General features: G+C 37.8%; 1 protein-coding gene across 1 annotated transcript; it reads right to left on the bottom strand.

Annotated features, from left to right (window-relative positions):
- Positions 1–7338: 7338 nt before the first annotated feature.
- Positions 7339–11794, bottom strand: LOC127807122 (cysteine proteinase mucunain-like). Its single transcript, XM_052344763.1, has 6 exons — positions 11169–11794; positions 10660–10892; positions 10099–10334; positions 9878–10018; positions 8030–8476; positions 7339–7605 (listed from the first exon to the last, which is right to left on the bottom strand). Exons 1-6 carry the CDS (start codon positions 11390–11392, stop codon positions 7531–7533), a joined length of 1356 nt encoding a protein of 451 aa, XP_052200723.1. The 5' UTR covers positions 11393–11794; the 3' UTR covers positions 7339–7530.
- Positions 11795–26768: the final 14974 nt, after the last annotated feature.

The following is a 26768-nucleotide window of genomic DNA, read 5'->3' as shown; positions in this document are numbered from 1 at the left end:
TCTTGTGAATTTGAATAACTCCTTATTCAAATAATAACATGATTACAATTGTCAGTGTACAACATGCCCAATCTGATTGGGTCTAGAGCACCTACACTAACAGGTGTCACAGGTGAATAATCGACCGGATTACTCAGACGACGAATCACAACGGAAGGGTTGGACTATGTTTCATCAAGAAATGCCCTAGGTAGGGACTAGGCTTTGTCCTACCCTTCACTCCACTCAAGGAATCGGTCCCAAACACAAACAAGGAAAACAGCGGAATGGGACCCGAAATCCGAGCGAGCTTCACCTTTCTCCAACTTGCCTCACAGCAAGCCAAAGGTGACCCAAGCACAAAGCTAACATATTTACACCCACTGAGTACTGGGGATTTATGGGAACATACCTTCTCTATCCTTACCTGATCTGAATCCGACTCCACCAACTAAAGTCGCAATCAGCAAGCAATCTAACAATCATCTATCACTCTTTGATAGTTACAACAACTAAATACATCTAGCGCTTAACAACATATTCATTCACACAAAAGGGTATATATACATACCACCACATGAATACGTACAAGAGATAATAAAATACACAAAGTCGGGCAACATCGCTAGTTGCCACAACAGCCTCTCAGCACCATCCTTGCTTGCATCTAGACTTGCACATCTACAACATAAGGTAAAACCCCATGAATCACAAAGACTCAGTAAGGGTGCAATGCATAAGTAAATGAAATATGAGAGAGCACGTAATGCAAAATGCAATACAAATGGGTAGTCTTCCATGCCTTCATAACTTCCTTAGGTTAAGGCACCGACCAACCCTTCCAACAACACTAGTCCTCCATATGGCCATAGGTACACTAGAACACATATCATGCAGATGTAAACCACTACATGCAACTCATAAAAACACTTACAATGCTAGCAAGACCACCACCTTGGGGTCATCCCTTACCTGGCTCAAAACCTCTCCTGCTTTGGCATAAATTCTAGCCTGAACCTTGAACTCTTTTAGGATCACTGCCTTCCCGATCAAACCTAGATGCCACACAAACCCATTCACACCAGGCATTCATCCAGAGCCTATGATTTTGTCACACACCGCAAAACCACTCATCAACACTACATCCAAACAACACCAACCATGGCATAAATCAGCCATCAACAAATTTTCAAACAACCCCACTCAAGGGTTCAATTCAACAACACTACACAATTCATTATCTCGGATAACGGAAATATTTTGAAAAGAATTAATTAACTTACCTCAAGTAAATATGGAAAAGAAGATTGGCTAATCACCCACATTGGCATCGCCTATTGGACTACCATAATGCGCTTGAAATCTCATTTCGAGCCTCTGGCATACTCCTTGAGCCCCGAATTAATTTCCAGAACTTTTCCCAATTTATTTGAAATTTTATGGCATTTTTTTCCAATTTTTTCTCCAATTTATTTTCTTTTCTTTTATTTTTTATTTTTATTTTTCTATTTTCTCTTTCTTCTCCACCTTCTCCTTTCTCCCTTCTTATTCCCCGCACCATACCTACGTGCCCACCAGCGGTCGCCCACTGCCGCCGCTTGCCCCATTGCCATTATCGGCTGCCGCTGCCTGCAATGCCACCGTCGATAGCCCCAGCTCTGCCGTACACAACAGCCACCACCGCAACCTGCACCTCTAGCCATCACCGGCCTCCCCTGCTCACACAACGCTGCCATGGCCGACCTCCGCTGCTATAGGCCACGGCTACCTCTGGCCTCTATCGGCCGCTCCAGCTCCGATGCTGTCTCAGCTCCACCGCACGCCATGGCAGCTACTGCCATGGCCGATCTTCCCTCTCTTTCACATTGCTCTCTCTCTCTTCCTTACTCTCTAGTTACCTTCCTCTAGGCCATTTCAAATTTCAGAGAAAAAACGAAGCTTCCTGGAACCTCCCTCACGCCCACAATACATATATACATATACATATACATATTACATATTAACCCCCAAACATCTCATAATTCCACTTAATGAACTTATTAATGGCACTTGAGGATTTTTATAATTACACTTGGACCTTCCAAGGCTTAAATTAATTATCATCAAGCCACTCCCAAGTCGATTTCTATGAAAATTAATATCCAACTTTTACTCGAAATTATCGATTTCGTCCCTGTGCCTACACGGGACCTTTATTCCACCCAAAAACGTCTCAAGGTGCCTCACTTGCGAAATCGGATCATCCCTAGAGTTTTCTCAGCTTCCCAGAGGTTCCCTGCAACCATTCGGTGCTAGCATTCATTCGAGTTTATACAGAATTTATTTCAAAAATTATTCCCGGTTGAACTGCTTCCAGCGTCATTAGCCTCATCTCAAGACACTTACCAATCTCATGCCTTCTTCCCCGGACATCCAAGTCCCGAGGCACTCTATGCCGCAAATTCGACAAATTTAATTAATTAATTTTTTGAAATTGACCCTTGGGCTTCTCGGACCACCCGAGGTCCCTTCAAATAATCGGAATTTATTTATTTTTCCAATATCATGTAATACGAGGTATTACACGTGCGCAGTTGGCCCTGCGTACGCGCTAAGCTTATAGTTGGCGTGGCCTAAGCACGTGGCTGGTGCCCTGCTGCCCCTTCGTTCCTTCAATATTTTTGAAAAATTATGGGAAAAAAATGATGGATTTGGGCTCCAAAAATATTTTATAAATTAAGAAAAATTTGAAGTATTTTTGGGAAAGTTTTAGAATTGGCTAAAGTAAAATTTTGGCTAATTTTGCATAGAGGAGATTTAAACCGAATTTTTTTTCTTATGAATTTCTTTGGGTATAAGAAAATGGGCTTGTTGAAGAAGGCCAAGTTTTAATTTTCTCTAGGCATTAATGCCTTGAGATATTTTTATGAAGCAAAAATCAATGCCCAATTAAAATATTTTCTTTATGAATATACTTTCTGACTTTTTGTCGAGGGGTCGCAAGTCTTAGGAAAGCAAAGCGGTCATTAGTGTTGATGTTTGGTTGGGTATTGGGTAAGTCATCCTTAGCTCATCGGTTTGAGCCAAAGAAGGGTGATGCCCACCAGGGATTTCGAGTTTAGCTTCTCAAAATTTTTTAATATTCCTTTACTCGTATCCTTGAGTGGATCGAAGGGAAGGATGAAGTCTAGTTCCCACCTAGGGAATTTCACTTAGAAACATAGTTCGTCTCTTCATCAATATCCTGGTGTGTGATTAGTCTGGTCGATTATTCACTAGTGGCACCAGTAGATGAGAGCGGGGCATCACACATAGCCATCTTTTTTTTAGTGTACATATTCCTAAAAGATGTTGTCATTCTTTTGTAGATCAAAGAAATTCAACTTGTCATGGCTTCGATGGGATACTGGTGTGCTATGGGCAGCTGCTAGATAAAGTGGCAAGGGTCCGTGGCAGGTCGCAAATAGGCTAGTGCTTCACATTTTGGTGTACTTTATTTGGAGGGAGTGATAGCATGCATATTTATACCATATTTTGGCATTTCACCTCATTCTTATTAGGCCATTTGAAGTAATTTTTGCTGATATTTCATTGTTTCTATTTTATTATGCTTCAAATTGTCCTTACACTATTTTCTATCTTACCTCTACTCTATGGATCCAGGCTTTAGGGAATATTGGATGGGCTAGAGAAGTGGCTCAACTAAAGGAGCTTGGGCCTACTAAAGGAGCTTGGGCCTACTTTCAAGGAGCAGACTTGGGCTCACTTGTTTTCTGTTGGGCTAGGCCCAACCCTAGCCTCCCTAGCCTTTCCTTTCTTAGCCATGTATTTAAGGCCTCTTAGCATTCATTTCCAGAAGAGGAGGAGATAGAGGGAGAGGAGAAAATAGAGAGGATTCTGCCCGTTTTTGTTGTTGTAGCATTTTTCTGTTTTCTACATCTTTTGTTCCATTTTGTTTTCCTTGCTGTAATGATAGGCTAGAGCATTTGTAACCGGTTGTGTGTCTTGAATCCATGTGGAATTTGAGTCCCGGATGAGCTACAAGAATCTGGTTTGTTGTTTGTTTCTTATTCATTTCTATTTGGTTTAGTTTGGGCAGATTTGTGAATGCATGGAGTTCATGGCAGGTTTGTGTGAATTTGCATGGTTTCATTTTATGTTAAATGCTTTAGAGAGCAGAATGTTATAGCCGGTTGGTATAACATCTAGGAAATGAATATTATGTGCTTGAACGGTTGTTCTTGCATAGGTCCTGATAGGTTGAATAGAGAGTGAATGGCTGCATTTTGTTTACAAGAGATTTCTGTATTCATTTTGTTGTTCCAATCATTCTAATCCTTGGACGGTTGTTGGGGATGCTTTGAGTTTGTTATCCGGATATCAAAACATCTAGCAAGCCAAGGTATATAGGTTGGACGAGGAAGATTTCACATAGGAGACAAATACACAGCCGGTTGCACATCTTTTACTGATTTTTCATCCATCATTGTCTTTCTGTTTTGATAATTAGTTTTCTGTCAAAACCCCCCCCTAAACAAACTGTTGGTTATGTTGGTTCTCCTTTGTTGGTAGAAGAAAGTGAGGCTCCTTGTGAGAGATGACCTAGGGTGCACTTTGCTGCAAACTAGAGAAGAGATGCAAACATAGATCTCTAATTCTGGAGTGGTTCGACAGCCGGTCAGGGAGCGCAACAACAGATGCTTTTGAAATTAGAGAGATTTGCTTATCAATTGGGGCATTAGATCCAGTGTGTTATTTGGGCTCCTCTGGCGACTATTTGCTTCAGGTCGTCTTAGCAGAGTCACACCCTTCGTTATGTCTGGCAGCTCTCGATGGACCAATTTTTTAGTCTCTGATGAGATGCTATTTTTTTGCTTCTAGATGATGGTTAATGTGATCCTATGGTTTCATGTTTAGTGCCAGTGCCTTCTGTGCTCATGTTCTCCTAATGCCCTATTATTCTGGTCTAGTGTTCTGTTCAGTCCTACCTCTGCTGGTGATCATCTCAGTGGATTAGTTCTGTCCATTTTGGAGGCTTTTAGCGATTATCTTCTAGCCATTGTTTATATCTTGTACATATTTTATTTTTGTTTCTATTTTTTTCCTTTTATTTTTATTTTTGTTTTTCCTTGGTCCAGAAGGTGATTGTTTCTGTTTTCCCCCTGATTTTTTGGTGGTCTAGGGTTTGCCTTGGCCTTTGTTTGTATTCGCATTTGTTTTCGTTTTATGAAATTCTTACTTACAGAAAAAAAAAAAAAAAATAGTTGTGCATGGATTTGTCTCTCTACTAATATAGTTTAACACATATTATCATCAACTCATTGTCTAATATACTCATACTAAGGTAACACGCTTGCCTATGAACCAAACTCTATTCTTTATCAATTTTATTTACAAATTTCTCTTAAAAAATACAAGCATATAGTAATCTTCAAATAAATAAGATAATTGGTTTTCTCTTTTCAAAGAGCATAATTAGACCAATTCAAATTAATTATTTTGCTTGTTTTTAGTTCCAATGTTCAATACATTGTAGAAGACAACAAAATTCAAAAAACCTTGCTTTGATAGTAAGAATGCAATGTAGCAAAAATATGAAATTTTAATACTCAAAATGAAATTAATTTCTCCTAACTTGTTTGAACCTAAAGCATTTAAATCAAGTAGAGATATAGAGAACAATATACTAAAATTGCAACAAAAAATACCCTAAGCACAAAGAATATCAAATATACAAGAAATGTTTTTTCAAAGTGAGGAGTAAAATCAAGGATCAGAAATTTATTCAAATCTTACACCATTGACAAATAATAAGGATACATCAACTTCTCAAGACATCAATCATCAAGAATAACAATTCTTGACAACCATAATTAACTCAAAGAAACCAACAAGAGATAGAAACAAATTTCACCAAAACAAATATATGATATTCAAGTTTTAGCTCAGTTGACATGTTCACATCTTAAGTAGGTCATGAATATTAATCTTAGATAGATTTGAGGAGGTTAGATTTATCCATGAAGATCACCTTCTTAAAATTTTGAAAAAGGGGTTAATCCTAAATTTATCTAGATTTGAAAAGATTGTTAGACTGTAAAAAATAATTTCAAATAATGATCAAACTTATCGTTTTATTTTAGAAGAAAATGCTAGTCAAGTTAAGTAGTTTAATTCTAAGTAGGATTTGTTTATCTTTGGATCTGTGAGAGACATTTTTTTGGACAAAGTTAGCCCAAATAAGAGATCAAGGTTGAGAGTAATCTTGTTAATTGGATCGAGCTGAAAAATTGGTCGAAGTTGAGGGTGGCCAAGTAAAAGAGGATCTCTCATTTGAGTTAAGTGCTCTCCAATACAACCTCTATCTTCCTTAGTTATATTTGACTTTAAGTATCGAAATAATTTTCCTAATAAGTCTCAAAAAAAATTTATAATTATCTTTTCGCCAAAATTCATCTTAAAGATCCGAGATTCATGGCAATAAAGCTACTTGTCATGCTCTCAACAAATATATTGATGGTCAAAAAGTGTCAATAAAAAATCAATTTGCAATGAGACCTTATGGTTCGAGCTATTTGTAATAAAATATGGGTCTCATTGTTAATGGACCAAACCATAAAGGTCTCATTGCAAATTTGCCCAAACCACGTAGGATCTTAAAGGACGTTTTTAAAACCACATTTTTCCTACAAAATAAGCCAAACCACAAGGAATGTTAATAAAAAAACAAACTTTTTGGTTAGCAGCTCCTTTCAGAGGTAACAACCTGTAAGTAACAGTGAAGTAAAGGAAAAAAGCAGCATATGAAGGGTTATTATTGCAACATTACCATTGGATGAAACTTAGGCTGCATTTTTTTTTATTGTTTTTAAGTTATTTTTAATTTTTAATTTTTTAAAATAACGAGAAGGCATTCTTTTTACCGTTTTTAAAAATATATTTTTAAAAACAAAAAAAATATAAAGAAAATTCAAAATTTTGAGTGTTTTCATTTAAAACAAATTCTAAACTCAAAACACATTTATTTATTTATATTTTATTATTGTAATAAAAAAAATATTACAAAATTTATTAACTTTAAAATGTATATTTTTTAATAATATATTAACATTAAATATTTCTAATTTACTAAACAATCAAATTTATTAAATAAAATATCATTAAATTTTTTTTTCAAAATTTCAAAGAGAACGCATTTTCTAATTTTCTGTTTTGAGAAATAATTTTTTAAAATGACAAAGAAAACGCATCTTTAATTTTCTAAACAGAGACTTATAAATTAGAAAACTGAAAATGAATTCAAAACTCAACCTAATTCGTGCAGCATAAATAGAACTAAAAAGTAAAGAGAACGCAACCTAATTCGTGCAGCATAAATAGAACTAAAAACCAACATCATTAAATTTGCTGTCTAGATGCAATACAAAATGCAAAGCAGCAGTAGATGAACACCTAATAAGCACCCATGCGTTTGAAATGAATACCCAGGCATTCTTCAATCCTTCCAAACTCGGGCAGTCTCCCGCATCCACGGCTAACAGCTCCAACGCTTTCCTAAGCTCCTTCCGTCGTTCACGCAAAGGCTCGCAAAGGCATAGCCTCAAAATGCCTTCTTGCCTTAACAAGTCGGAATTGGTTGTCCTTGCTCTGGTTGATTGAAAACATCAAGATTGATTACTAGCAGCATGAGTTATGACTGGAACCTAGAACCAATATGGAAGAACCTTTCCTTATATTTTCATGTATGTTACCATGTACAAGTTGTGGCCTTTATAGAAGTATCCATGCAGACCACAACAATAACAAGTCTTAATACATGGTATATATATATATATATATATAGATAGATAGATAGATAGATAGATAGATAGATATAAATGAACAATGATAATGAAGATTGTTAGAAAAGATGAAAAAGGTGATGTTAAAAGAGAGAATATTGAAATTGTATTCTATTGTCTTGGATATAACCAGTGTACGTATAAGTTATGTGATTAACTTAAATAGGTAATAAACAAGTATTGAAAGATTTATAAGGAATATATAAAGATAATCCAAGTATGATTCTCACCATTAAGCAGGAAGCTGTCGCTACGTCACATATCGGATACTCAGGAGGGCAGCAAGTACTATGGTCTTCACAGCAAGTGGCTCGCTCATATCCGCAGCATGCCCAAGTTATGCATTCAGTGCCTGATTCAAGGATACAGCAGCAGGTGCTGTTCATGGGACAAGTATAATAACCACTACAAAAACCTGGTGGATTTGGAGGAAATGTTGCCAGAGATGGAGCTGCCCGGGTGGGGTTGGGACTCTTGAGAGGGTAAGAGGGCTCTGTTGCAATCCCACATTTGCCAGCGCCGCCCACGTTCCTCTCAATCCTGATATAGCCACCCTCTCCCCAGTTTGCTCCCCATGAATTCTTCAGAAGCCAGTAATCTGCACCATTTTCTGTGCCATATCCAACAACAGCAACACTGTGCTCTCCTTTTATCCCGCATTCGCCAGTGAATACGCCCTGCCCAGATTGTAAGAAGGACCAAACAAGCTTTAGACTGCACAGGCAGACCTCTATTCTCCGAAACGTTACGCCAAATTCTATTATTAGATGCCTCCTACATTGGATGCTCACTGGAACCAGATTTTTTCCCCTTTTTTCTTTTTTGTATTTTTTTAATTGGGAGGCGGGGGGTGTTGAATGAATGATTCAAACTATTAGTTGCTATTTTTTAGGAGCAGGTGTTTTATGCTTTTATTTGTTAGTCATTACGTTAGTGGTCGGTTACATTTTGGCACTAAACCTGGTCACGGGTTTGTGATCCTGTTTTTTAGCATTTTCTGTTGCCACTGCTAGCATTATTTAAGACTTGGTGTACTGGACGTTTTTGATAGATGAACTTTTGTTATTGACCTTGCCTCTCAATATTCTATTGCAATATAGTTCTTTCCTCCATCTTACCAACAGGGCGGCAGTACAGAAATAATTGATATACATTTCAACGTGATTGTGTTTATATGTATATTAATTATATTTATTAACTAAAGACATTGACCAAACTTGTACGTTCTGTAGCAGAGTTTAAATATTGTGTGCGAATTGGGAACTCAAAACATTGTTTTCACGCAATTATGAAAGGAAAGAACAATCTACCATGATTTTATAATAGACACCAAAATGACCATTGACTCATTTAACTTTCCTGCTCGTTCATATCCATGTTTCATTGATACTGTTTAAGTTATTTTCAATGCGTGCGTGCGCGTTGTAAAGTTATATCTGTTGTAAAGTTTTATCTTCTAATCATATAACTCTGTGCTTTCTTATTTACGACTGGTCTCAAATTCAAATAAAAGCAAAAGGTTAAGATTCATCCGATCAAACAACATAAATTCTAAATAAATGGTAAGTGACAAGCTAAATTTCTTATAGTCCACTACCACATAAAAAAATTAAGACAATGATATTATATTCTTTTTTCCTACATTATTAATTATGCCATAACTTCTGGTGAACCACAACAAAAGATGCGTGTAAGGAGGCCTTCTTTATAAAAGAAAATCACCAAAATATGTCACTCGTCCTAGCCGTGACCACATGTTAATCAAAAGTTTCAAACGATCTGTAGTCACAAAGTCAATGAAATTTAAGTAAATGCAATAAGTTTTCCTCAACTAAATTATTTGGCAGACAGCTGTATGAGTTGCATAGAGATTCATCTTTCGCATAGAAACAATTTTTTTTTCCTGGAAAGTTGACAAAAACCATTGAGCCATGCACACCTCGTTCTAGACATAATTGTTTTAAGCAAGACACCGACAGCACATCCACCAATACAGTACAGGCTGTTAATTAATCGGTTCAGTGTTAAGCCCTCTTAAACTAGTTAAACTTTAAAACAGAACCAAGAAAGAGACTTACAGATTCATAGAATTGGAAGGCCCTGCTAGAAGCATCAATAGAAACACTCACTGGCTGATGTGCCACCGCTCTCTGCAATGCCTTCTCATCGTTTTCTTGAATGATTTCATAACCCTCAATTGTCACCACTCTGGCATTCTTCTGCAGAAAGAGTAAAGAAATGAAAGGAATGAACAAGACCCACTTTCTTTACTTATTGGTTCAAAGCACTCAAAACCCACTTTCTTCTTGTTGCATTGGCCGTGAGCACCCGTGTAGGGGTAATCATTGTCGGCGCCAATGCCGCCGTCGTTGGTGATGAAATCGTAGGCACGGTCCACGGCGCCACCATCGCATCCTTGATTATAGAATGCATCACAGTCCACCAGTTGCTGTTCGGATAGGGAGAGCAAATCGCCAGTCACTATCTGATTGATCCCTTCCAAGGCAGCAATTGCCGAAAATGCCCAAGAACTCCCTAAGTTTCCAGACAATGAATGGGTACACTTTTTAATTATAACAATACAGGCGCGCGCAAGATGCTTAATCTCAATACGTTATCGAAAGCAGACCACTATGCAAGAATTATATATAGGAAAGTCTATTTTTGTCCAAAAAATATAAAAAATTATTAACAATAATAATTTTTTTATTTTAATAACTACTATTATATCCTAAGAACACGTGGTCGGAAAACCCATAATAAATGCACATTAGACAAAGCAGGAATATAATAATAATAATAATAATAATAATAGGAGAAAACAAATAAAGGTAAGCGCAAAATTGTGAATAAAACATACCGCAGAGACCCTGGTCTTTGACTGGAGTGACAGCACCTTTCTCTCTCCAGTCCCAGGACTCCGGCGATGCCTCACCGGCGACCGGTGAATAGCGGTGGCTTTTCTTGGCGGCGGAAAGTCTCCGGCGAGAGGCACCCAGGTACGTTGAGCGATACTCCTCGTTGGTGAGGTCAGCGAACCGGTTCAGACCCAGATTGTAGGTCCGGTTCTGGGCGTTGTGCTCGTCGATGAACCTGTAGTAAATGAAATTTAACAACCAATAGAAATGATGAATAATCAACAGCTGCAGCCAACTTCTAAACATTGGACAAAACAAATAACAGGAACATCCAACTAAAGCTGTAGCTAGGTAAAAACAAAATGAATAATCAGAAGATGACGTCAAAAACTGTTGAAACAACTAAATTCGGCTACAAAATTTGTCGTACGTGAGTTTTGATACAAGATTTGTTCGGTTCTAGGTCAAATGTTCTTTGAATTTGAAATAGCATATCATCAATGTACAGAACCTTAGATTGTCCTTAAAGATCTGGAACCGCATCTGCTTCTCACCGAGCGCGTTGAAGTTCCTGTGGTGTTTGACCAGCCAACACTCGAACAGACTCGTCACGTCCTCGTCGGTCCTCCAGCTCGACCCGCCGTCGGCGGCGGAGGTGTCCAGCGCCGATGAAAACGCGAGGGGGACGAGAAACCAGAGGGCGGCTACGGACGCAGAGGATCTGGACGGCCCCATTGTTTGTGTTTGTGGGAGGAATCTGTTTTTGACTTCTTTGGATGGGCTTAAAAAGGGGAAAAAGCGGGGTGTTGCTGTCGTACAATGCAAGGGGGAAAGTTGTACTCTAAGAAGTGTTGGTGTATAAAACACAGAGAGACGATTGAACAGAGGTGCACTGTCGGAAATTGAAACGACGATATATATGCAGATTCGGAAGCATAAGAAATCATGGATCACGCTATTTATATAGAGAGACCAAATGCTGTACCACGGGGGAACATTGAATTGAACATAAATGATACAAGACAGTAAATCGACACTGCCTAACAGCTTAAGCCTTACGCTTATAGATGGTTATGGACTGGAGTGCAGGGCATATCAGGGGAAGGAGTACATATATATATATATATATACGTGGAGTGGAGTGCAGGGCTTGTTAGGGGAAGGAGTACATACATATATATATATGCAGGGCATGTCAGGGGAAGGAGTATATATATATATATATATATATTTTAGAGAAATTTTATTTGTAATCATCCATTTTGCTCTTTAAAGCCACCTTTCAATATACTTGAAATACCCTCTTTTGAAAACTCATTTTTACCTTCACTACTGCAATCACTTTCTTCCTCGATGAATTGTTCGCCAGTCATACGTGACCGCCCATTCATGTTGGAGATGATACGACGAAGAACGCTGAATATGATGCGGCGAAAACAAAAAATGAATAAAAAATACAAGAGTAGAAGAACACACACATATATACATACAGATGTTGGATCCTTAATCTAACGTTGGGATCATATGTGAATAATTATGCATTGTGGGTTGTCAAATAATCTAAGTCCAATTAAAAAGTGATCTGTTAAGTTTTGGGCTTTAATGTATCTAATAGGGTGTGGGCCTTTAATGTGTAGATACTTAAAGGATAATTATGTTTTCTTGATGGGCTAAAACATAATTATCAATAGGGTAACGAGATGTTACCTCTAGAAATACAGCGGTTATGGTCCCCAGGTCATACGAACGAATCAGTATTGTTTCGGTATCCCATCATCCGAAACTAGTTGTGAAGAGAAACTTAAAGGATTCTCTCAGAAATTCGTATTGATCTGGAAGGCTCGTTGCATGGATCTAAAGAGACATAATCGTTATGGATTCAGGTACGCTTTTGTTTATTGTTTATTTATTCTTGATGATTTGACATGATTATTCTTGACATTTGGATGATAGTTTTCACAAAAGATTTAAAGTTTACAACAAGTGGTATCAGAGACTTTTTCGTGTTAAGTCATTAAGAATCATATTATTTTGATCCATAATTTATTTGGATATACTAGTTCTTTTAAACCAAAATTTTATGGATTAAGTAACTGCACTAGCTTCTGATCACGTTGAATAAGAAAAGTTGCGGCCATCTGGCCGCGGCATTAAGGGAAAGCCGTGGCCAGAAGGCCATGACATTAAGTGTAACACCCCATATTTTCAATCCACAAGGTGACTATGTTTAACATTTACAACACTTGGATGATATTGGAAATCCTTTATCAACGGAAGCAAGGACCAAACCTGAGAGCTTAAATAGTTAGGATTTCCATGAGTTATTAAGGATGCATACATATGCTTAGATGACTTCCAAGTATCTTAGCAACTGTTCACAATAGACCACTACGACATAATTGCGACATCACAAACACATGTATACCCACACACAAGTAGAAGTAACACCAAACACAACCCTTCAATTTTAAGACGTGCCCATCCAAACAACAATTATTTCCCAACCACAGTATAACCTTCTCAAGATCAAAGAAATAAGTGTAACATACAACTCCCACACTCTTATAGGGTTTAATAATACATCACTTGAGACATATGTTTATAGTACTTTAAGTTAGATATAATGGAAACTAAGTCTCGGCCACCTCATTTTCGGTTCTTCTGCTTGTCTTCCCAGTACCTAGCATAGTTATAATACCTGGAACGTAGAATGTTCCAGGGGTATCAAACACTCAAGTTAGATATTGACATCTAAATGAGATGGTTCAAAGGTGGTAATGTGTGCAGATGTAAAATCCAACGTGAGGATGAAGTCTCCTCAAACACCTTAGTCCATCGAGGCATGTGATTGGAGTTAGATGTCCTTAGCCCCTCCGAGGGCACCGGATTCCTTAGCCCCATTGAGGGCACCAGATTCCTCCCCCAAATCACTACACCCGCCTCATCAACCATCCACAACACCGAAGATGCATGCAAGAACAAAGAAATATGCTTTAACAAAGAGAAGCATGAAGTGTAAGCCACAACATATAACCAATATGGAGTTTATTGGATGCAAGAACCACTCACCTTGCTGATTTACCTTTCGAAGTTACTGTTCACAGGGTATCGGCCTTGGTTTTGTTGCAGTTACAGAAGTTTCATGTCACCAAATCAAAATATTTTTAGACAGGGTTCTAGGGAATTAAAAGGGGAGTATTGCATAAAAATTTTAGGGAAAAATGGCTTGTCACGTGCCCGCACGAGCCCCTAGAAGGGTAGCCACGTGCGGCCACTCTCAGTAGTCTACGGCGCGTGCGTTACACGCGTCGCTGCCTTTTCCATCAGACTTTCGGGCTGCCGTTTAAAACGACCATATCTCCCTCATCCGAGCTCCGTTTCGACTCCCGTTTGAACCTATGGACTCCTCGTTCAGTGCTATACAAGATTATGTAGATAAATCGGACTTACCTTTTGATTTTTCTGGCAGTTGCAGGTGTTTTTCGGCAGCTGTCCGTTTTCTGACAACCCTCTCGTTCTCTTTCGACTTTCACCCTTTTTCTCTTCTACTTATTCCAGAATTTCCCCCTCTACAATTCTCACCTTCACACCCCTCAATTTGGCCAAAGGTTGGCTTAAACTTGGCTTGGAATGAATTTTGGTTGAGTAGCTATGGTTTATATAGAAGTTTTTGGCCAATAGGATGCTTCCACACCTTAGGGACACTTGGAAGACTTTGATTGGTTGCTTCCTGATATTTTTGAGAGATATTTTTAGCTAGTTTCCCAATATTATGGTTCCGGCCCCAAGGTTTCCACAAATTTACACTTTCACCCCTAGGTTTCTAAAAACTCACTTTGTCCCCTTGAAATGTCATTCTTTTGTTTCTCAATAATATTTTAAGACCTCTTCTAGGATCCTTTACCCTTGAGTGCCAACCAATGACTCAAAACAATTCTCCAAATATTTTTAGAAAATCACATTTTATCCCTTATTTCCAAGAATTACCCCTTTTGCCCTCAAGATTTTCCTCATTTCCTTGGATTTACGAGGCATATCATTTCCTTTAAAATAGAAAAATCCTATAAAGAGTCCGGGTATTACATTCTTCCCCCCTTAAAATAAATTTTGTCCTCAAAATTTGTCTTAAAACGTGCACCAAGTCGAAGTCTTTCGAGCATAATTTCCAAGGGTGTTCTATTTCTTTAAGCCTATTTGGATGACCTATTTGCTATGTGTGCCTCGTTCAGTAAGGTTTACCGGCATATATACTTCATCCGGAGCAATTGTTAAGTTTGACCTACCTTGATGGTCAATTAATGATTGCATTCTCGAGTCTTCTAATGTAGCTGGCTAAGTCTATTCCTCATACGGAAGTGGATTCACCAGGTTAGCGATGTAGATAACTATTTCTTTGGGAATCACAATTAACAGGAAAAAACGTCTGCTAGTCTCCACTTTCGGGATATTAGAATAGGTCATCAAAGCCAAGTTGTTCCATCATTAGCCACCACGTTTACCGAGGACAGGCTATTTGGAGCAGGCTCATTAGCCATCACGTTCGACCTCCCGAGGCAGTCTTGGGTTGCATAATTGTGATCCATAAGAAATTTCCACCCACCGTCGCTACTTCATATTAAAATTCCTTTGAGAGAACACGCACCTCCAGCGTTTATGAAGACCCTAAGTTTTTCCACAATTAAATAATGCCCCTAAGATTATAAGGCAAACATTACTACTGTTAATCCCTCACAAATTTTCTCAGCTACTAATTCCAAGGTTACGAATTCTTCATGAGGTCACACCCTACCATAGGTCGTAAATCTTCCCATTTCCCGAAACATTACCATAATGGAGGTAAGGATTAATTCAACCACATCCACATCTCTCATTTTCCCCAAATTTGATCCCTTTTTGCATTCGAATATTAAAATCATTCCCATTACCTATAGACCTTTCGCTTACATTTTTAAATGAAGTGAGCCTGATTTGCTACCTTCCACTTACCTAGAGGGGTTATCATTGGGTAACTAAGTTCCCTAATCTCAATTCTCGATGTCAATGCATATGATATGGTTGAATCCATCATTATGCATGCCAATCTATCAAGTGAAAGTCAACGTACCTTGTTCGTTCTTTAGGTCGGTGTTTGCAGCTTCCCTCGTTAGATAGAATACGCAACCTTGACGTGGCTCTTACCCCTTTTTATTCACTGGGTTAACTTCCTTTCTCCATGAACAGTCTTTAGAGAGGTGACCAGTTTGTTGATAATTGTAGCACGTAAGTCCCTTTGGGTAATCTCGAGCTAAGTGATCATCTCTTCCACATGTGTAGCATCTTTGGCTTCTCCTTTCACATGGCTTTCCGAGGTGAATTTTTTAACACCAAGGACAATTATCCTTCACATGATTGGCTTCTCCTTTTGGTTTGAAACTCCTTTCTCGAAGCCCCAAGTGGTGTTTTTTCTCAAATTTTCTATCCTCTGACCCCTAGAACTCTGCTTTTAGGCTGCTAATGCGGTGAAGGTTACTTTCCATGGTCAGGACTTGCTGCCACCTCTAAATAAGTATGTGCCCCTGAAGTAGTGGCTATCTGGCCACTGTATCAAGAAGTAGAAAGCAAATGGCCGCTGCATCAAGAAAGCTGCGGCCAGTGGCCGCAGTGTTCAGTTTCCTGGGGAGGAAACCCTAGGGTTTCCAGACATAGGCCCATGAAAAATTTGGGCTACGATTTCAGTAAATTAGTTAATTAATTATTTTCAGTAAAGCAGTTTGATTTTAGTAAATTAGTTAATTAATCAATTTATTAATTAGTTAATTAAATTCAGTAAATTAATTAATTTCTTATTTATTAATTAATTAATTAAATTCAGTAAAATATTTTTTTTTTAACTGTTTGTATTAATTAATTAAACTATTTCCTTTGGTGCAATTTTAAATTCGAATATTGGCATGATTTTGTATATATATTTTGAAATAAATTAATTGAAACAACATGTCGCCAAAGTGACCTTTCTTGTGGAAATTAATTTGTTTTGAAATATAAATGGTTGCGTGCATGTAACTTGTGTGAATATATATCGGCCCACAGGAAGGTAAATATTTAACAGAATTGCATGTACACCTGTTGTAATAAATGCGTGATAATTATTTAGTTTACATATAACCAATAAATCGGCCCAAAGGAAGATTTATTGTTTGTTATGTTATTATTATCAGTATTTGATTTCTACACCAAGATATCACTTACAAGTTAATATTTTGTCCAAAGATGAAATTATTAATGGAGTGTCTGGTATCTTAAGATGGAATTTGCCTTTATTTGAATTTATTTTTGTTTTGAGACTTATATGATCTTTTTTTTTTTTTGTTTGTCGTTCTCTGTTCAGCACTCGCTCTTGCTAATATTACTACCACTATCAATTCTATTCCTATGTTAAATGGCTCTAACTTCAAGTCATGGCAAGAGAACCTCAAGATAGTTCTCGGAGTCATGGATCTTGACCTTGCGATAAGGGTTGATTCTCTAGCACCTCTTACAGATTCGAGTACCTCTGATCAAAGGAGGGAGATGGAAAAGTGGGAGAGATCAAATCGCATGTGCATGATGATCATGAAGAAAGCCATTCCGGAAGCATTCAGGGGCATAATATCTGAAAAGATTACTACGGCTAAGGATTTCCTTGAGAATATTGAAAAAAGGTTTGCCAAGAATGAAAAAGGTTGAAATTGGTACACTCTTGGCAAGCCTAATTTCAATGAGGTATAAGGGTAAAGGCAACATTAGGGAGTACATCATGGAGATGTCTCATCTTGCTTCTAAGTTGAAAGCTCTTAAGCTTGAACTCTCGGAGGGATTGCTAGTGCATCTGGTTTAAACTTCACTTCTGACATAGTTTAACTAATTTAAGGTAAGCTACAATTGTCAGAAAGAGACTTGGTCTCTGAATGAGCTTATTTCACACTATGTTTAGGAAGAGGAAAGACTGAAGCAAGATAAGACAGAGAGTGCTTACTTGGCCTCAACCTCTAAGGACAAAGCAAGGAAAATGAAGAAGGATACGAAAACTGCAGGTACAACACCTCATAAGAAACAACAAACGAAATCGACTGACTTAGTTGGTAAGGGTTGTTTCTTCTGTGGAGCTGAAGGGCATCAAAAGAAGCATTCCACCAACTATCATGCATGGTGTGCTAAGAAAGGTATGCTTCTTAATTTGGTTTGTTCTGAGGTTAATTTAATTTCGGTACCTAGACACACGTGGTGGATAGATTCTGGTGCAACAACTCACATCAGTGTGTCTATGCAGGGTTGCCTGAGTTACTGAAAGCCAAATGATGCTGAAAGATACATCTATGTGGGTGATGGCAAGACGGTTCAAGTTGAGGCAATAGGAAAATTTAGATTATTGTTAAAGACTGGATTTTATTTGGATCTTGATGAAACATTTATTGTACCGTCTTTTAGACGGAATTTGATTTCTATTTCTACTTTGGACAAATTTGGTTATTCTTGTTCGTTTGGAAATGGAAAATTTAGTTTGTTTCATGATTGAAAATTGGTTGGTTCCGGCTCTTTGTCAGGCTATGATAATATTTATTTAATTGATACAATTGCTTCATATAATGAATCCCTGCAATTAAATACACGAGGTGTAAAGAGAAAATTAACCACTGAGAATTCAGCTACGTTATGGCACAAGAGATTAGGTTATATCTCCAAACGGAGAATTGAGAGACTTCTGTCAAACGAAATTCTAGATCCCTTAGATTTCACAAATTTTGAGATTTGTGTTAACTGTATAAAGGGAAAACAAACCAATAAAAGGAGATTTGAAGCCAACAGGACTATGGACGTCTTAGAACTTATACATACGGATATTTGTGGACCTTTCCCTAAGGTTGCTTGGAATGGTCAACAATATTTTATAACGTTTATAGACGATTTTTCTAGATATGGCTACATATATCTCATTCATGAAAAGTCACAATCACTGGATGTGTTCAAAAATTATAAGGCTGAAGTTGAGAACCAACTCAACAAAAGGATTAAAAGCATTAGATCTGATCGTGGTAGTGAATATTATGGCAGATATAACGGTTTAGGTGAATTCTTGCCAATGGAAGAACGTGAAATACATAACAACGTGAAATATAAGCAGAAATCACCTAGGGCGTTATGGAAACCCTTGCCAATGGAAGTGTTGGATTGAGCCTGAAAGCTTAATCAAAGCTAAATAAAAGGGGTTTCCGCTATAGTTCCTTTACAAGTATGAGAAATGCTCACGACCTCCAATACTCCAAAGACAATACATCACTGAAGGTACAATTGCAGGACACCCACACACACACACACACTTCTTACAACCTTGAGTATCCTAGCTGCTATTCACAATGCATCATTTGAAAACTTCCAAAATCCAACAAACAACTCTTACCATGTTCATAGTACATAGTAACCCCGACTTACACCCTCAATAGCATATAAGGTAAATCCAAGCTTTACATAACCCCCGTTTATACAATTGCAATACAAAAGTCTCAAATAAATCCAAAGGTTACATAAGATCCATAGCACATGGGTAACATGAAGTTAAACTAAACATCGGCCTCCTCGTAGCCTTTTCTCCTACTTGTCTCCAGGGTACCTGGCATGCTAATATACCTGGAACATTGAATGTCCTAGGGGCATCAACCCAAGTTAGATAATGACATCTAAGTGAGTTCATCAAAGAAGGAAAGTGTGCATGTAAATGAGTTATGCAAATGACATGAAATCGCCAGCGTGGTAGTAACGCCGAGGTGTTGCAATCACCCCTGCTGATCTATCATGTTCTTACATCTCAATGACTTTTCACCAGTCTAACATGAGATCCTGACTTCAGGTAGCCACACACACCAAGTGATGCATGATAAAGAAAGAGAAAATGTTTGGTTTAAAAGAAAATCATGCTTATGCAAGTAATCACCTTTACCCGTGTGAATACAAAATGTTCGGTATGTAGTATAAGGATGCAAGAAGCACTCACCTTGCTGGTTTGGAAGCGTTAAGGCACTATTCATAGGGTTCGGGAATGTTTTCCTTATTGTTTTGATACTGTTTGACTCTTTTAAGGTAGTGGCCCGTCTTTCTCGGCGAAGTGTTTTTCCACCTTATTTCTTGACAAAGTTTCTCCTCTCAAACTCACCTCGCATTTCCTCTTGTTTAATGGTGAGAATGTCCCTTCTAAAGGCTTAATATTTATAGGCATCCTTGGCCAATCCGGGTGTGCCATGTGTCACTTGGATAAGATACAATCATTGCTTTTGTAGGATCGTGCCACGTGTCCCTAGAGATTTGTGCCACTTCATACCCTTGCGACAAGTGTCCATTGAGATATGTGCCACGACATGCTTAATTTGATTTTCAAGATTCCCCATCATTACATCCCACATGGTAAATTACATTTTCCACATTTCCATCATTGCTTATGATTACATTCCTAACCATAAGTTAGCTCATTTGGTTCTCTTAACCAATTAGTTACAAGATATTTTAAGTTTCTCTCAAATAACTCCTTAGCCTAAAACTTCTTTGTACTTACGACACTTGAGCCCTAGAATTTCTTAAGATGATGCCCCCTTGCATTAGTCCCCATGATTTTTTGGAAAGTCTTTCATTTGTTTCTCAAAAATTACCCAGAAATTACACGCTTGTCTACCGTATTCTTTGACTTCCAAGGAAATGCTTTATTTCCCCAAGTATTACATCATACCTGAGTTGAAGATCTGGGATGTTATATCCTCCTCCCCCTTAAAAATAAATTTTGTCCTCGAAATTCCACATCGTTCCTTAAGATTATGGTGTCCCCAGAACACCTTCCTCAAGAGATATCATCTCACTCCTCAAGACTCATATCAGGATGGACAATGTACTCGATTTGGTGTGTCTTATCCAACATGGTTTCCCCAACTTCAGGCCTTAGCCTCCTGAATTCGACTTAGAAATCAAAGTATTTCATCAAAAAATGACGTTAGGGTTTTTGACCCATTTCCTATTGACTCCCTTCACGAGTCTTATCATGCACACAACTATTTCGAAGAATCCCTTCCCGAATCTCTAACAATAGATTACCAGTCTCAAAAATATTTCAACCATTTACATACAGTTAAGGATCCTATCACAATGCTCCAGTCCCTTAGGACTTGGATTCTAGCCCAAACATAACAACCATGGTGCTCCCCAAACTTTGGCTTTGACTCATGGGTCTCACACCCTTACTGCGAGCCAGCCTACAAGCTGTTCTGGTAATTAGTCACAAGCCCATCACTAGTCCTCTGCCTTGGTCCTTAGGCTCAGATCCGCTATTACAGGCCACACACCCATGGTGCTATTGTTAAGCTATAGCCTCATGCCCCGTCTCCGAGAGTTGTAATTGACCCGGCTTCTGTCACTTTTGATACTTCTTTCAGTACTAGCCCAAATCTCCAAATCACAGGTGATACAATGTTACTCACAACTTCCCCTCTGCCGTAACCCATGCTCGTAAATGTACCAGAGTGTACCTACTACTGCACCCTCAACTATACTACTAGGGCAGGGTTTGGCATAATCAGACTAGAGCCCACTGCTCATAACTATTGGGATGGACAACTGTCTACATACAAAATCGAAGGTCAAGTCAGTAACCAGAATAAATTTCTCCCCCAACGGCCAAATCTAGGGATCACGCATCCCTATGCTTACTGTTCTGGGAAACATGCTTCCCTGAGCAAGTTGACATCACAACACATGCCTTTATTGGAGAAACATATCACTCACAGTTACGACCCACCCTACCCACGTATGCAAGCACAGTTTCATCACCCTCCTCATGCACAAACTTTCGAATCTCCAAGCCCACACAACAAACCATGTAGTAGTCATTCTCTTGGTACCAAAGTCTTTTCCTTCAGATCCCAGAGTTAGCCCGATGATCCCAAGCTTTCTTCCATTTTCTCTCACAAAGGAAAATACTTAACTTTTAAATGTTCTTTAAATCGTACCCACACTATATTCAGCGTACCTTGCTTTTCGCGATCCGACAAAATTGCTTTCCACCAATAGTCCGCTTCGTCCAAAGCACAAAGTGGAACAAGTGATCTTTTCCTTTTCACTTGGTCATCGTTTTCAATCTTGTATTGCCTCTATTCTTGAAAGACTTACGGCCAACCTGTTCTCTTAGAAAAATTACCTATAGTGTCTTTAAGATAATCCTCAAGTATTGCTCGACTTCCCTGCAGGCTAAGTAAATCGAAATATACTCAACAAATACAATCATAAACCAATCCTACTATGGTTTTCAACACCAAAGGTATCGAATCCATAAAAGCTACTAGTTATCCCAATTGCTATCATCTGATACCCATAATAATCTGTAACAAGATCTAAGACAACCTTACTATATCTTGCTTTTTAATTCTCAATGGGTTGTATCTTATCCCAAGACAACTTTTGAAAGTATACTCAATTGAATTCCCTAAAATCACAATTCCTCATTAAATTTCTTCCACATCTATTTAACACATGTTGGTCAACAACATTCCTCAATCCATAGTTGCCTACCATTCACGAGTTTCCTACTAATAAACCATAGGTAAATCTCCCAATCCTCCAAACATTTGTAATCTCTAAACCCAATAAGTTATCTCAACCACTATGAATCCACAAAATCATCCTAAATGGAAATAACACATATCCTTATAGTCCCACAATAACCACAAGGGAATAATTAATCGTCCTAATTACCAAATCCACTATTGGACATTCCACTTCCTATTAAACTATAAGTTGACACATCATATCATCATTTTCCAGTAAGACTCATTAGCAAGAAATTATCTTACTGGATTACTAAGACATTTTCCTCATTCATAAACGTAACAAATTTAAATTTCTTTTGTCTTCCTCAAACAACTAAATCCGTAAAGTTTATTGACTATCCATACCTTAAATACATAATTGCATAAATTTACTAACCATCCTTTGTTCATCTCGTTTTGATTGATTCTTTCCCCCTTGCGGGCAATCCCTAGAGAGATGGCCAATCTACTGGCAACTAAAATATATGAGCCTGCTTGGACAATATCGGGCCAAATAGCCTTTTTTCCCATAGGTGTAGCATTTTTGACTTCTCTTCTCACAGGGTTTTCCAATATGGGACTTTCGACACTTGTGACAGTTACCTTTCAGCTTGAAATCTCTTCCTCATGCTCCCAAACTGTGTCCTTGGTTTCTTTCATTTGGCTGATTAACTTTCCTTTTTTGTGGGCAGTCCCTAGAGAAGTAATCGATTTGATGGCATTTGAAGCACCTTGGTCCTTCTGGACAGTCTCGTGCAATGTGGTCACTTACTCCACAGGTGTAACATCTTTGGGTTCTTTCTTCACGTGGTTTTCCAGGGTGAAATTTTTGACATTTAGAACAACCTTTCTTTGGCTTAAAGTTTCTTCCTTGAACCCCCAAGTCATGTTTCTTCCCAAAACATTGAGAATGTCGGGTATTTTTCATCTGGAATAGCCACACTCAAAATCATAAGGTTAACAAGTAAACCTTAAGAATAAAATAATTCTGAAACATTCGTAACCAACTAATAAAAACTCAAAAATCATAAGTTTTTCAACTTCCCTGACCTTTGTGGACTAAGCTGATCACTAATCCAACAAATTCCAGTTACCTATATACTCAAATTTGTATAAAGATTTCATGCACTAGGTGTCCACTAGACCTTTATCAGGTTCATAACCTTGGTTAGGATAATCTCCAATACCCAATTTTTTTGTAAAACAATTAGACAACAAAATAGTTTCCCAAGACCTTGTTATCCTCCAAAATCCTCGAAACGCCTGCAAAACAAATGGTATATCATTATATCCTAAAAAATTCAGTCGGTCTCCAAAATCTCGTCTAAAGATTTCTTCTTCTCGGATACTTACAAATCATGTATCTCCCATACGACCACTACTCAGAATCCTTGGGATTCCAAAACTCATTAAACTCTTGTAGCATATTTGTTAGTACAAGGCTTTAGTAAACCATATCTTGAAGTACCAACTAAAAACTCATTCGTCTTCCTCTAAAAACATATATGAGATCAACATTTAAACAAAATCTCGAATGTTCATAACCAGTCAACAACTATCCCAACCTTTGATTACCAGTCCACCAAATACTTGTGTGTCTATCTAGCACACATAAGTACACCAAATGTCCATTTTCATAAACTCAAATAAGAGATCTACTATAAAACCATAACATTGACTCAATTAGTTTCTTGAATTCAAAAATTTCTTATAAATAATGTCCTTCTAAGATCTTATTATCTTCTTGTGATTCTTAAGACTGTAAAACATCGTTTAGGTGCTTATGAATAACCTCAATGAAATAAGGTCCTTACACTCTAAATTCTTAGAATCATTTGGCAACAACATCCATTACTCATCGCTTGACGTCTCCTAAGATCCTCAGGACTCCAAGTTCACCAATCTTTGTAAGACATCTATTAATAAGGACTCCATATTTCCATAATTTAACTATTGTTACCAGGACCAAATTGCCTGAAAAATCCTCAAGACCTTAAATTCATCAAACACCTGCAAAATGAGTAGTCTCCCAAACGATTACTTAGTATCCTCAAAAACTCCAAGTTTATCAAATCCCAACAATTCAAATAAGTTTCATATAAAATATCCCCAAGAAATCTTCAAGTAAGGAAGATGTCTCCCCAAATCCTGCAAGTCATTCATAATTTTCAAACTGATCAGATTTCTACAAGATAGTTGTGAATAAAACCTTCTAACAATCTATATATGGGAATGTCTCCAAAGATCTCATGAGTCATCCAAGCTTCTGGCTAAGGGTTTAATCTCACCAAATAATGAGAATACCTCATATTCTTCTGGCAACCATCCATAAACTTGCTCCATGTCCTATCTTAACACCAAGGAGCTCAAAAGTTAGTAAAATCCGTTAATTGTCATAAACTCCACATATCATTATTTATCCTCATTTGTGCGTAGGTGTATATATATAGGCTTTTCATTTCACCACACAGACATTAGGACAATTTCCCATGTACTTGTTGTTCAAAATCCTCAAGATTTTCAAGTACCTGAAATATCTACAAACATTTAGTAATTTTAGCAATCCTCAAATCAAAGTACTTACTCATTGGACTTTACCATAGTCATTGAAACAACCTCAAATTCCATGTAACCCATCCTGTCACCAAACCCCCAAAGATTAGTAACAATGAATTAAAACATCTCATCTTACTATTTTACCTTCTAGGATCCTCAACAATAACCATATAATCTATCCTGTCATTGAGGAACCCCAAAGTTAGTAGCATTAGATAGTCATCATATATTACCATCTTATCCTTTTTGTACTCATATGCATATGTTTTACAACATCTCATCTCATTATACAGTCCCTACTCTTCCAACAACAAAATTTATTTTTTTTTCTTGGTCTTAGACCCGGGTAGAGGTGTTAGGGCTTGCTTCTCGGGTAATTCTATGGGCATGTCTCCAATACCCTAGTTTTTAGATATCTTGATCCATACCTGTAATCATCCAAAAATATCCTCGAGGTTAGTCATACCAAAATCCAAATCAAGACCATAAAAATCTAGCTCCGAAATAACCTCAAACTTAGCTAAGTCAAACCCTAAATAATAATAAAAAAAAAATTGGCTCTGATCCAACTGTAACGCCCCACTTTTCCAAATACATAACAATGTGAAATATAAGCAGACATCACCTAGAGCGTTATGGAAACCCTTGCCAATGAAAGCGTTGGATCGAACCTAAAAGCTTAATCAAAGCTAAATAAAAGGGAGTTTCCACTATAGTTCCTTTACAAGTATGAGAAATGCTCACAACCTCCAATACTCCAAAGACAATACATCAATGATGTTTCGATTGCAGGACACTGATAGCATGCATATTTATACCATATTTTGGCATTTCACCTCATTCTTATTAGGCCATTTGAAGTAATTTTTGCTGATATTTCATTGTTTCTATTTTATTATGCTTCAAATTGTCCTTACACTATTTTCTATCTTACCTCTACTCTATGGATCCAGGCTTTAGGGAATATTGGATGGGCTAGAGAAGTGGCTCAACTAAAGGAGCTTGGGCCTACTTTCAAGGAGCAGACTTGGGCTACTCATTGTGCTATTTTGGGCTCACTTGTTTTCTGTTGGGCTAGGTCCAACCCTAGCCTCCCTAGCCTTTCCTTTCTTAGCCATGTATTTAAGGCCTCTTAGCATTAATTTCCAGAACATGAGGAGATAGAGAGAGAGGAGAAAATAGAGAGGATTCTGCCCGTTTTTGTTGTTGTAGCATTTTTCTGTTTTCTACATCTTTTGTTCCATTTTGTTTTCCTTGCTGTAATGATAGGCTAAAGCATTTGTAACCGGTTGTGTGTCTTGAATCCATGTGGAATTTGAGTCCCGGATGAGCTACAAGAATCTGGTTTGTTGTTTGTTTCTTATTCATTTCTATTTGGTTTAGTTTGGGCAGATTTGTGAATGCATGGAGTTCATGGCAGGTTTGTGTGAATTTGCATGGTTTCATTTTCTGTTAAATGCTTAAGAGAGCAGAATGTTATAGCCGGTTGGTATAACATCTAGGAAATGAATATTATGTGCTTGAACGGTTGTTCTTGCATAGGTCCAGATAGGTTGAATAGAGAGTGAATGGCTGCATTTTGTTTACAAGAGATTTCTGTATTCATTTTGTTGTTCCAATCATTCTAATCCTTGGACGGTTGTTGGGGATGCTTTGAGTTTGTTATCCGGATATCAAAACATCTAGCAAGCCAAGGTATATAGGTTAGACGAGGAAGATTTCACATAGGAGACAAATACACAGCCGGTTGCATATCTTTTACTGATTTTTCATCCATCTTTATCTTTCTGTTTTGTTAATTAGTTTTCTGTCAAAAAAACCCCCCCTAAACAAACTATTATTTGTATTGGTTCTCCTTTGTTGGTAGAAGAAAGTGAGGCTCCTTGTGAGAGATGACCTAGGGTGCACTTGCTGCAAACTAGAGAAGAGATACATAGATCTCTAATTCTGGAGTGGTTCGACAGCCGGTCAGACAC

This window comes from Diospyros lotus, chromosome 8 (assembly GCF_014633365.1).
Source record: "Diospyros lotus cultivar Yz01 chromosome 8, ASM1463336v1, whole genome shotgun sequence".
NCBI classification, from domain to species: Eukaryota; Viridiplantae; Streptophyta; class Magnoliopsida; order Ericales; family Ebenaceae; genus Diospyros; species Diospyros lotus.
Note: the sequence above shows the minus strand (reverse complement) of the source record. Positions and strands in the feature narration are given on the sequence as shown.